Source organism: Oryzias latipes, chromosome 5 (genome assembly GCF_053564925.1).
Source record: "Oryzias latipes strain Hd-rR chromosome 5, Olatipes_Hd-rR_3.1".
NCBI classification, from domain to species: Eukaryota; Metazoa; Chordata; class Actinopteri; order Beloniformes; family Adrianichthyidae; genus Oryzias; species Oryzias latipes.
This window is the reverse complement of record NC_136241.1, coordinates 22,370,055-22,383,792: the sequence shown is the minus strand read 5'-3', so window position 1 is coordinate 22,383,792 and position 13,738 is coordinate 22,370,055. Positions and strand designations below refer to the sequence as shown.

The 13,738-nt window shown below is 40.2% G+C and overlaps 1 protein-coding gene across 20 annotated transcripts in view; it reads left to right on the top strand.

Annotated features, from left to right (window-relative positions):
* Nucleotides 1-13,738, top strand: part of cadpsa (Ca2+-dependent activator protein for secretion a) — a 123,823-nt gene that overhangs the window by 59,248 nt on the left and 50,837 nt on the right. For 12 of the 20 annotated variants that reach the window (XM_078947500.1, XM_023955076.2, XM_078947502.1 and 9 more), the window contains 2 exons: nt 4,248-4,316; nt 10,922-11,028. In XM_078947500.1, the coding sequence (XP_078803626.1) occupies nt 4,248-4,316; nt 10,922-11,028 (176 nt within the window). The remainder of the gene's footprint in view (nt 1-4,247; nt 4,317-10,921; nt 11,029-13,738) is intronic. The other 8 variants (XM_078947499.1, XM_023955081.2, XM_023955078.2 and 5 more) reach the window with 1 other exon arrangement.

Here is a 13,738-nt window from a genome sequence, read left to right as displayed (position 1 = left end):
AAAAAGCAACAAAAACAAATATTAGTTGTGGAGCATGATGTATAAAAGCTAAAACATTACCCTGTGAACAAATAAACTTTTTTTTTTTTTTAAAGGTTTCGATTTAATTTTAACACAAAAGTAAAGCTTTAAATGTATCTATTCATGTGTTAGCAGGTCCTTCATTAATTTTCATCCTGGTCCTCCTTTCTCCACGTCTTTTAATTGAGTCCTTTGCATTTTATCCTAGACGATGCTTCTTCTTGAACATTTCTTTTTAAATTGAATTTGCATCCAAGTTAACTGGATCTCTAAATCTCTCTAAAAATGAAAAGGTGATGGGCTAAACTAAGAAAAAGAATCATTTAAGGTACATTTAAGGTACATACATTTTTACAAAAGTTGAGTCTGCAGAAGCAAAAAAAAAAAAAAAAAGACTTTTGGGCTAATGTTTGTTTTTGCGTTTGAATTGTGTTGAAAAGATATTAGAAGACTGGACATGTTTATTTTATTTTGTTTCAGAGTTCTTTTATATTAAAATGGCCATTCGACTAGCCTTTTTAACTTCTCCTTAGGGATTAAAAAAGTATTTCAAAATGGACTGAGATATTGTTCATACAACAAATGGCATATCTACTTTTGATTTGTTTTGTAATACTTTACTTTCAAACTGTTGAAGAACCCAGTGAATAGTAAGTGAAAATGCATTCAATTCAACCCTATGGTGACTTCATCTGCTCCTTGGCTTCTTTCAGTTCAGCCCTGCAGTCCCTCTGTTTACCAGGCTGCTTCGTCTGGCAGCTGAAGGGACGTTCCTTCTTTCCCTTTCCTCATCCTTCCTTCTGCTCATCCTCACTTGAACTTTGTGACTATTGGCTGCTGCTGTTTCACAGTAGCTGTTTATGAACTCATTAGAGCCAATGAACTTGTTTTTAAAGGAACTGAACTGTGAGACTTTTTTCCCCCGTTGAATAATCCTATTTTCTGTCTAACCGTGTCTTAAGGTGTGCTCCCTACACCTTTGAGGTCCCACAAAGTAATTCGTGATCTTTCCAGCATCAGTCCAGCATTTTAAAGCCATGGTAAAGCTGGCCTTAGCACTGGTCAGCTGCAGCTTCACACGTGCTGTCATCTCGCTTGGTACCGCATCTTCTCTACGTTCACACTGCAGGCTGAAACGACCCAATTCCGAATTTTTTGCCCCTAAGCGGCCCAATTCCGATCTTTTCATGACAGTCTGAATGACACAGATCCGATCTTTTCAATTGCGACCCAGGCCCCGTGGGTTTGCCTTCCTGATTCCGAATTGTAGCCGTTCTTTTCAATTGCGACCGCCGTCTGACCGGCCAGGCGACTTGATTCCGAACTGTACGTCATCGACACGCAACAAACGTCATCATTTTGCGTTGAAGTAGGCGGGAACGAGAACGTAAACATCAACCATGGTGGACGATGCTGCTGAGATCAGTCAGTGGAAGGGAAGCGAGATCCCCAATTGGATTAATATTTCGGCTGATCGCTCTTTTCAGGCCAAACTCCAGGGCTCTTATCGCAACTGGGCGGTTTTTGAAAAAAATTCCAGCTAAATGGCAGAGCGTGGTGTTGAACCTTTCCCGCGATAACTTTTTTTTCTTTCTCCCCTTTGACCGTGCTCAAGCGCGGGGGACCCGAGGCGATCCTCCTCCTCCTCCCTGTTCTGATCCTTAGATTCTCCAGAACGGGTTAATAAAGAGTCCATAGCATTTATTCTGGGATAAACCTTCTTTTATTACCGTCCTCCGTAACACACAACATGAATGCGCGCCCACACTGCCCCCCCCCCCCTATTCTCTATCGCGGCACGCGCTTGCACACACACACGCGGGGGCGCGGCCCCAACACATACACATTCCTCTTCCACTACAGTGGGTACAGACGATCCCGACTCCATTGCCTTCTTAAAATGAGAAAATTGTAATTGTGCTGCTCCTTCGTGAAAATAAATTTAATATTACAAAAAGAGCTCCGCTTTTGACAACACTGTTGTTGACATCCATTGTTAACGTTGGCTCCGCAAACAACAAGTGACGTCGTTCACCGTTGAGTATTCTTCTGGCTTCTGCGCATGCGGGTCTCGTTTGGGTCGTGTCACGGTCACACTGGAGATCACAAAAGTTCGGATTTACTTGGAAATGTGAACGGTCTAGCAAACAATTCGGATTTTTTCAAAAAATCCGAATTGAGCATTGAGCCCTGTAGTGTGAACGTAGCCCTTGATCAGTATCTCCACGTACCTCATGTCCATGAGGTGTCCTCTTTCATGGACCACTGTCTTGTAGCGTGACTCTTCCATACCCTGTAGGCTTGGACTGTGGGAATGCTCCTACGTGCCTTAGGGAAATGCCACACACACACACACAAAAAAAAAATCTGCTGTTGCACAGTTCAGCTGGATGTGTGCAGACAAGGACATGGAATGTGTTGGACGGCACGTGGACAGTTTGCCCTCAAAGTGAATGTCATAAGAAGTGTGCAAATGGAGGAATTTTGACAAGAACCAAACTGCATTGGCTGGGTGGCTGGATAACAACCAAGTGGTGAACCCACAACAGGCTCATCGGCAGTCCACTAATGCACATGGACAGTTAGAGCTGGCCAACAAATGAACTGTTGCAGGTCGGACCCATTGTGCATTTTATGAATCTAGTTGTGCATAGTGGATGAGGTTTGGTGCTTTGGTTGGGACTATCTTGGAAACCTTTGGTCCCTCCATGTGGATGTTGCTTTCACATACAATACATTTCTAAGCATTCCCCCCATAAAAAGGTCTTTGACTGCGACTTTCTTCCCTGGCACTAAGTCAGAATGCTTCAGGAATTAGTTGAGGGAGACATGTTCAAGAGAATTACTTTCCCTTCAGATTCCTAGAATGTCAGTCAAGTTGAGAATCTGTGCAGGAGGGAAAAGTCAATGGAGGCCTCACCATTTGGTTTCTGGAAAACCCCCTTCAATGCCTCACCGACCTTCACATCCCTTCATACTGTGAACTTATATCTGCACTGAGTGGGCTTGGTTTGTACGGATTTAGAGCTTATCTGCTAGTGGAATGAATCCTTGAGAAGAAGTAATGTTTTTTTTTTTGTTTTTTGTTTTGAATTTTGTCTGATTCAAGTAAATCCAGAGTCCATGAGGCTGTAGATTTGTGGGATGGCAGTAGCGTCCAAGTACACATAAATTGGTAACGAGCCCTTTGCTAGCAATAAGAGTAAAGCACATAATCATTTTTAGAAAGTCTGAAATCTGTCACATCAGTGGGGGACCTTTCTGTGAGGAGTTTGCATGTTCTCCCCGTGCATTGCGTGGGTTCTCTCCGGGGTCTCCGGCTTCCTCCCACCGTCCAAAAACATGCTTCATAGGTTAATTGGTTAATCTAAATTGTGAGAGTGAATGGGTGTGTGATTGAGGACATTCTACCCTGCGACAGACTGGCGAACTGTCCAGGGTGACCCCTGCCTTCACCCACAAGTGGCCGAGATAGGCCTCGGCAGCCCCGTGACCCCGAAAGGGATAAACGGAATAGAAAATGAATGAATGAAATCCGTTTGTTTTTTTATCACACAATTATTTTTTTAACTAAAAGCATCACTAAAACCAAATTAAAACCTAACGGCTCTTCAGTGGGCCTCTTTAAACTGTCAGAGGGTCATTTAAAACAATCTTTTTTTTTTAATTTTTTAGTTCTTAAATGTGGCTACAATGCCCCTGAAACCAACTTGGGTGTTTAATAACATAAATAAGTAGTTTGTACTCATCTTGTTTTTTTCAGTGAAGATTCTTTTCCTCTTTTACCTTCCAGATAACAACTTTGTTGACCCATTGGATCAAAAGTACAACATACTTTTGGACACTTTCATTTTCTGGGTGGTGTGACATCAGAGCTTATCTGGAAACATTTTTGAAATGGGTCACAGGAACCCAAAAGTTTCTTTTCGTGTTTTAATTTTTCATTTTAGAGTGAGATTGAAACACTGACTGCCTCCTGTTGTTCTGTATCAGAAAGCCTGGCATGAGCCGCCATCTTTGACCGTACTTTTACCCTCTATGTTCGCTAATGTCACGTAACTGATTGACTGACTGATAATTGCAAAAAAGGAACGCTACCTTTTCACATTATCTGTGGTCCAAGTGAAGTGATTCCAGATGGTCAGCAGCAGGTTTCTCTGCAATATCCTCGTGCTCTCTGACCCTGGCCTCTTGCATGCCTCGGTATCCTCCCTCTTTCTCTGTAGGGAAAAAGAGAGAGATGTATGAGCATCCTGTCTTCTGCTTGGCGTCTCAAGTGATGGATTTAACTATTCGTGAGTACCCTCCTCATTCACCCTCCCCACCAGTTTACCCCTCATATTCTCTCCTACAGCCAGAATGCACGCCCGTCATCACTCCTCTGTGGCACCCGGCGCCTGTTGCTTTAGGTGTATGTTTTGGTCCGCAGAGTTCTTACAGCTGATGATGTTTCCAGTCATGTCCTTTGGCTCTTTCTTTTAGCTTTGTTGTCTGTCCGGTCTGAGGCACCCGTTCTCTGTTCGTCTGCGACTTGAATGCATTTTTACTTTGCTTGTGTGTAAATCTTTTTACATGTTTGGGATCCCAGAAATGATGTCTTCTTTAGCTCACCAACATTTAAAAGAAACATCTCCAGGTCTGACAACGTGTTTACCAAACCCAACTGAAATAAAAAACCGAAAATACTAACGTCTGGAACGATAAGAAGAAAAGTTATGTTATTGGATTGTTTGCTTTTAGTTTGTTGTTTTTTAAAATGTGCTAAATCACAAAGTCACCTCAGAAGAATTCTTTGGAAATAATTTTGTTAATATTTATATTAAGTTAAACTGGAAAACAAGAGAAGACGAATAAAATGGTTTAATAGAATATAATACAAGAGATGTACCGGTCACAGGAATGACATTAAGGGATTATATGTGACTAAAAAAATACTCGTGTCCTTTTTGGAGCTACAGTTTCTACAGCTGGACATAAACGGTGGCTACTGGAAGGTCAAATAAAAGAACTCCAAGAGTTAAGCACCTTTTATCTGTCTTTTACCAGCCCATCATCATGTAATTAGTTTTAGGGATGCAACAGCAACCGTCCACCTCCTGATGTGGACTGTTCTGGAAGACTTGAGCATCATTATTACAAACCGACCTTTTTTTTTTAAAGCTAGAAAATCATGGAAAAGTGTCTTCATTTCCATAATTGCATTAAAAGAATTAAGCTTTCATATAGAGTTTAGGTTTAGGGCACACTGTTTAATTGATTTCACATATTTTCATTTATTTATTACAAAAATTGGGGTTCTAGCTAATTCAGAAAAACAGGATTTCAAAAAATTAGAATACTGTGGAGAAATCTGCCTAAATTTTGCAGGACATGAAACCACCTGCAGTTTCCCCAGATGTCATTAAATTGGTTCAGTTTGGTTCAATTTTCTCAGTTTGGTTCAATATGGGGAAGACTTCAGACTTGACAACTAGCCAGAAGACAATCATTGATCCCCTCCATAGTGTGGGTAAGCCACAAAAGTTCCTAGCTAAGGAGGCTGGCTGCACTGTGTCCAAGCAGATCGACAGAAAGTGTAATGGAAGTGTAACGTGTGGCAGGAGAAGGGGCACCAGCAAAAGAGACGGCCGTGGGATTCAGCAGATTAGCAGAAGGACACGATTCAAGAACCTGCAAACACCAAGAAAGAGTGGGATGAGGTGGAGAACAACTTCAAATCCACCACATTCAGATGCATTCGGGAGATGGGCTACAACTCTTGGGTTCCTCGGGTCAAGCCATTTCTGAGCCTGACCAATGGAGGAAACATCTGAACTGGGCCAAGGAGAAGAAGAAGGACTGGACTGTTGGCTAGTCGTTCCAAGGTCCTGTTTTTCTGATGAATGCAAAGTTTGCCTTTCATTTGGCAATCAAGGTCCAAGGGTTTGGAGGAAGACTGGTGAGGAGCAGAACCCAAAGCTGTTAAAGGACCAGTGTGAAAATCTCCTCAACCAGTCATGATTTGGGCTCCAATGTCTAGCTCTGGCGCTGGTAAACTCTGCTTTCTTTAATCCAAAATCACTGCAATACTCTACCAGAGTGCAGACTTTATGGTTCTTCTGCTTAGGATCTGGATGGAAATGCAGATTTCCTCTTCCAGTAAGACCTGGCTCCTGCCAATACTATTAAAGAAGGACATGTCATTTTAATAATACTTTATTTTAATTGATTTGATGTGATCAATATTCCCTATCTTTTTGCAAAAACTGAGAAGTAAATTGTTATTTCCAATCCAATTTTTGTTAAAATGAACAAATACTTGATATCAAATAGAGGGGTGCCTGAATGGACAAGCTAAGAGGCTGATCATCACAAGAAGAAGCTGTGTAAGATTTTCCAGTTCCAGACATAACCGTGAAGAAGGTCAGAAGTTCCCCATGAATGGCTAAAGGGTATCATGGCTTTTTTTCACCACTACTTTTTCTAACAAACTAAAGAAATCACCCTGGAAAGATGTATTTGGAGAATCAAACTGCTTTTCAGACAAAAAAAAAACAAACAAACTTGATTTAGTTCTCTACACTGAGTGATCCAGACAAGTTTTTTTTTTCTTTGTCTAACCAGAGCTCCCTAATCCTGAATCGAGGAGAGTGAATCACTGCTGGTTTCAGGTGCTATTTTTGGGTCGAACAGACCTCATATAGGTGATTACTATAAGAAGGGTTAAACTGTGTTTTACACTGCCCTTGGTGCGTTGTTCAAACGTGCACTTTCAATGAAAAGTCTTTGTGAATGTGGGTAAATGCAAAACCAGGTTGAACTTTGACTAATAAGTGTCTCCGATTTGGTAGTGACAAATTGACAGAAGTGCCAACTGTTTGAAAAGTGATCATCAATAACTGCGATTTGTGCCTGGCTAGAATTATGTGACACCAAGTCTTTTATATATCAGAACAGAGCTGTGACAGAAATAGCCTGAAGCAAGATTCATGAAATGTGCACCACTTTGACATTTCCTACTAAGCCTCTACCAACTGTAGGTGGCAGACATGCAGTAGTGAGCAGTAGAAAAAAAAAAGGAAGACGATGTGGACCGCCCTGGTCCATCTATGCTGATGCTGACTACGTGGGATCAATGCTCTTGACCCAAAATAGTTCGTGTTTTACTTGATGCAGATGTGTTCCTGTAGTTAACACAAAAGTGAGTTTTTGTGGCAGCTTTAATAGTATTAAAAACAACATGAAACAGAAACCAGGACTGTGAAGACCATGTTTGAGGTGAGGACATAAGATGGAAGCGTAGAGAAGAGATGACTGCTTTGGAGATAGGAGTTCTACTGCAAGAGACAGATTTAAGGGGATTTAGGATAAGGCTCATGGCCTCAGATACCCAGATATTCATCTGACCAAGATGGTGAATTAGATAAATTAAACTTTAAAACCCTGAAGCAGCTGTAGAAGCTCAGGTTCTTCAGTTTTGGAAACTGGAAAGGACCAGAAGTGTTTCCATCTGTCCTTGTTTTTCATAACATCAAAACTGCAACACAAAACCACAGCGGGATTGAACCAGACAAGATGATCAGTGTTGGGTGTCTATCGTCACATGACTGTTCAAGAACTCAAAGTAGCAGAAAGGACTACAGATCTTTATTCTTTTTCTAGGAGCTGAATTAAAGTTTCAAACTTTAATTTTAGTTTTAAGTTTTAAATTTCTGTCTTGTGCTGTTTTTTTTTTTTAGAATGTCTTTAATTGTTCCTCATCTTCAGCTTGTCTACACCCACACTGCCTTTAGTCAAAGGAATAAGTTCATGTTCACAGATTTGATGCATTTTTAAGTTTTAGGTAATGTGGATTCAAAGAAAATGAATCATAACTGCAGAAGTTTGCCTTTTTTTTCTGCTCGATATGGGTTCTCAGAAATTATTTAGTTTGTTCCTTTGATTTTGAAGGGAACTGTTGAATAGAATTTAATCAGTCAGAATACTTGACATAATGGCATCTGAAATCCAACACAAAGATACTGTTCCGGTTCTGTTCTGATTAGAATCTTTGGGTTGCTGTGTTGTTTTGTCTATATTGTAGCTATGAGAGCTGAATGATCGTCCAAAAATAAACTGTTCCAACCTCCAACAATGTGATTTCACTTTTAGAAACCCTGGACAGCTTTTTTACCTGCTAACATCAGTTCTCTGTTGTAAGTGATGAAGATAATTTGCTGTCCTGATACATGAGAGTAATGGAAGAAGTAGAAGCACTTTGTTTATGCCGGGTGTTTCTACTCAAACTCCATTATCTGCTGTATATGCAGTATACTCAAATCATCTGCAAGTTCATTTTCACCCTTATACCATGGCCTCCTAACAACTCAAACCAAAAAGCTGTTCTGCACTGAAATTTCCTGGAATATGAAGATGTGTTGTTGGTTCCAGCAGACAGTTATCAGGAAGTTGAGCACCTTTGGCCATAGTATAATACCGGTCCTCTCACCGAACGTGATGGATTCCAACTGTCATTTAGTCTGCAGTGGAGAGCCAACATATTAGGACACTCATGGAGCCAGTCTTTGTTGAAGTGTTGGACCTGAACAGTGCTGCATGAAGTCAGATCTACCTAATCCTTCAACACACAGGGTGTCCAAACTCAGGCTTTGGGTCATTTTTAATGTAGCTCCAAGGAATTATGTAAAGAACTATGTCTAATGTTTGACCCCGTTGCTGTAAATCATTGACTGTGTAATGAAGGGCTGTTCTACAGTGAGCACCTAACTACAATTGCACTTGTATTGAACTATTTACATATATAATAATAACTATTTGATTTGTAGCATCTCAGTTGGAGGTTCTCCTCAACAAACAACAAAGGTAAATATAACAGAAATTCCCTACAGAGTAAAGAGACTAAATAGCAAAACCTCCCATCCTGATATGATGAGGAAAAACTGTACACGGTCCACTTCTAAATGTGTCAGGATTATAACCATTGGAATTATGAAAGGACGGCATCACCGAGCAGCGTGAAGCAAGCCTGTTTTCAATATTCAAATGATTATCATTAGTTAACAAGGACTTGAAATGGTCGTGAATCCTTTACTGTGTGCACAACAGTCGTGCACTGTGCTGGCACCATCTTGACCATATGTGATAATCCTGAATCTAAACCTGGCCAGAAAGCGTCAAATAGACAAACAAATATACGAATCGGTTATTAAAATACCTCAAGTAAATCCCCTACACATCCTTAATTCAGTGGTTACGTCTGAATAAAGTTTTTTGGAAAATTTCAACCAGAAATATTAAATAAAACAACCAAGTTTTTAGCTGCTTAAGGTCAGCTATCATAAAAAATAAATTAACCACAGAGGTGAGGATGCTTTGAGGCAGGTTGTTGTATTTGGTGTTATGGTTGGACTGTTTTACCTTAAAGTGAAAATAAGAGACTTGAGTGGGTACTAAATCCAAGCCATGCTGCTGAACTAGCATGTCTTCATTTATTCTAATCTGCAAACCAACTTTGGACCAGAAGTGAAAGTACTGGCTCTTGGCTTACATGCAGAGCCAGCATACACTCTGGTATGCTCAGTCTAAAACCCCACCTCTGTTATGTTATCAATCAACCCAACATTTAGTCTAACCGGGCTTTAAGCAAACGTGAGGTTATGCTCTGAGTGGGATGTATTGTGGCCACACCCAGAGGAAACATTTACGTTTCAAAATATGTCTGAAGCAACGTTCAGGTGATTCCCAATGATCCACTGAGACACGACCTTCAGAAGTAGCACCTCAAAGCTAACAGCTTGGACATCTTTCCCAAAAATCCAATATAATTTGGGGGTTGAACAGTTGGTCCGGCAGCTCTATGGACTTAACAACACACAGTATTGCTCCATGTGGTGTGTCCTGAATATTATGGCTCCTCTGTAAATTTACGTGTGAAATACAGCTTCAAATACCAACCCCCCCTGTAACCAGATAGTCTTTGGAGATGAGCACCCGATGAGCACGACACTGCATGAGTGTTAATTGTACGTGTGCTTACGTTCCTCATCCTGTCCATGTTACCTGCGAGCGCGTCCTCATAGCTCTGTCAGAGCGACACACTCATCGCACGGCATCCCAAGTCTGATTCAGAAATACAGGCCACACCCTATTCAACCTGGAAGCGCATCTCAACGTCAGCTGGGTTAAATGTGCATTTTAGGTTGTTGTAAAATGAACAAAGCCTCTAAAGTTAGGACTATTAGACTTCCTGTCTTGTAAATTCTGCCTTTAAAGTATTGGTGTGTAACAACCTCTACAGGCCGAGCTGGAGGCAGCTACCACCTCCATTGATGCTGTTCATCATTCCTGTCATCTATTGACAGGTCAGCTAGTTAACCCATAATTTTATGTGGTCTTTTTTTCCCCACTTCTCTTCATCTTCCTTTGCATATCAGTTTCCATTTATACAATTCATCCACATAACCTCTCAGTCTGCAGCCATCTTTGCATCCACTGTTGAACTCCTTATCTCTTTCCATGATTTCATTGATGTGTCTAAGCCTTTTAAAACACATGACCCAAATGAATGCAGTATTGTTACACACTTTTACTTTAACTGCTTTTTTTCCTGTAAATTTAGTCCAAAAGTGGCAGTCTGCAGTTTTTTTTAGATGAACATGGATCCGTTTTTTGTTACCAATTTAAGTCTGTCTTAGTGACTCAGAACTTGACTAATAATTGTACTCGACACATTCAAAGTGAGAGAGCTACAAAAGCCTTAGCGGCAGTGTTTGGAGTGGGCCGCTTGCATGAAGGGCCGTTTCTAAAATGAAAATGCTCCCAAAACTTCAGGCTGCATGGACATTATAACAGTTTTATGTCTGAGGAAGAGCAAACGCTGCTCGGAGGCTGCCAGTGCTGATCCTTTTCCTCTGTGCTTCAGAGAACGTGGGCCGGCTCGTCACACCTGCAAAAAAACTGGAGGACACCATTCGCCTGGCAGAGCTGGTGATTGAGGTCCTGCAGCAGAACGAGGAGCACCACGCCGAGGTCGGTGCACACATACCGGCAAAGACACGCAAACGACGCACATGTGCACTGACACACATGGGCAGATGCACAAACAACAACAAAAACATGTGGGAGGATACACATGTATCCAAACACATTAAAAAACACATGTACACAGACAAGCATGTGCTAAGACACGCGTGTGTGGAAAAAATTGTTTCAATACACACTCATTCACAGATCCATATGATACAACGCACTTTTATTTTTCCTGCAAGTGTTAATTTATTCGCCTAATTTTGAAAAAATAAATATTCAATTGAAGACATTTTTTACAACGTTGATATCTGTAAAATATTTTAATACAGAAACGCAGTTGCCATATTTGAAGCTGCTGCTTCTTGCCTTTTTTTCCTAATAACAATTTATGTATAGAAGAGAACATTGACATGTGTTAGTTTTATCTTCTTTGTCTCATCAATGACTTCCCCTCTGCTCTTTACTTCACTGATTGGTTTGATTTGCGAGGAATCTTTTGATCAGGGAAAAGAGGTATGTGATTGTTTCAGTGTGGTCATTCCTGTCCCTTCTACAGGCCCTGTGCATGCCCCTAATGATCCACTCGCTCCAATGAAGGATCATTGATGTTCTACCTCTTAGCAATGACCCATACATGCACATGCAGCTGCTAAGACGCTGCTGACAGCTCAGAGCCTCATGAAGCGCACATGCTTTTATTTTGAAGCCTTTAAGCCTATCCTTGATACTTAACCCTTGTTTCCTGTGTTTTTTCCCTTCCTTGTTGCCATGGAAACCGGCTGGGGCCTTTATTTTATCAACGTGAGGGAGATCTTCTCATTTGTCATAGTAAAATTCACTTCACGGGTTGAATCTTTAAAAATGTAGTAAAAAATAGTTTTATTAATCGTGAATTGATGTTTTTTGTGTCCATAATGTTAAATATTAAACCTTTCTTTTTTTGGCATTGGTTGGTTTTTAACAAATGAACCTCTCTTTTCTTGAAGAAAAAACCATAATAAAGAAGAATATGTAGGAATCCTACCTGTAAAAAATTAACTGGAGGTTTTTCTTAGAAAACAGCAGATGTATTAAAGACGTGAATAGACTGTTTGGCCTTTAAGTTCAGCAGGAGTCTCATTCATGGAGGAAAATGTTCACATATGAGCCTGATTCAAAAACATTCTTATAACCCTGATTTTGAAAAGTTTAAATGTTTTTGAATAAAAAAGAATAGACTAATAGACTTAAAAATGATTGAAATACTAAAATTTGAATAAATGTCAAATTCTGGAACAACCAAAGAAAATGTGAAACTATTTAATTATTGAAATGAGCTTATTTCAAATGTGAAGCTGCTGCAGGTTTCAGAATAGTTTGACAGGAGTATGGTTACCATGGCGCAGCATCTCATCTCTTTCTCTGAGCATTTTTGTGCTGGATTTGGACATACGCTTATCTGATTCAGGTTTGTTGTCGCCTTTGGCACTTTTTTTTTTAAAATAAAGATCCAAATGTTCTCTGAAACATCTGTGAAACGATGAAACCATGCTTTTGTAAAGCTGCACAGGGCCATCTCTGAAAGAGTAAAAACTAGAAGGTTCATTTATCAATCGGAATTTTTACATCGCTTCTGCCATGTTGCCGTCTGACATCCGTCCCTCGCCAACGCAAGATTACAGGCTGACATGTCGGTTTCACTGCAAAAGCTGGAGAAAGTGAAAACAGGTCTGGGTTTCAAAATTAAAACTTAAGTTGTATTTTCAAAATCTCTATAAAATAATTAATAGTTAATTTATATTTAAGGTGAGGTGCCCAGGAAATTACGCATGTTAACACTGCAGATAACATCGTTGTCCATTTTCTCCATGGATGATGTGAGTTTCATTTTGGAAGTACAAAATCATGTATAACTCAAAACATGCGTTTTCCAAGGAAACAGCAAGGAAGGAGATGGCATTGGGTCTGACCTTTAAAGTTTTGGATAAACTACTAGACAGGGAGGTGACATAATAAACCACTTCTGCTGAAGCTAGGGGGGAGGGGGGAACAGACCAGAGACGCAACACAGATCATGTAGACTGACTGCGGTGAGACGGACTCCTAATGCAACGTCAGAGACAAACCGCAGACAGAGCAGTTTATATCAGGCTTTTGAATATACTTTAGAATACTGTATATTTTTGAACAGTTCATTCTTAATGAGGCTGGGGTAACAAGATACAATGCATCTTTAGGAACATGTTTACAACATGTTTCAGATGCAGCGATTCCTCCAGTTATTTTCTGTCTTTTGACAGAAAATACCAGATTTTAGACCAGATTTTAGACTCTCAAATGTCAAATGTTTTTGTTTTCCAGTGCAACTTTGCTGTGACTTCCATCAGCAGCGCATTCAAATTGTGCTTATTCCCCGAATACAAAGAATCAAATTTCTAAAATATTGACATAAATTTAGTTTTTCATGTTTTGTTGGGAGTAATTCTTTTGTTTTTCATTCTGCTCAAATTCAACTCTTCCCGATTTGAGGTTTTAGAAAGAAAAAGTGCTTTTTCTTTGGTATCAGACATAAAAAAGTGACTATTGCAATGTGTTTTTCCCCATCAGTGTTTGAAATTGAAATTCAATCTCATTGACATAAACAACAATGTTTGCCATCTACCACTGAGCCATCAGGGCAGATGGGTTTTGAAGCGTTTCCCTATACTCTCAAAACACTATTCCTTATATC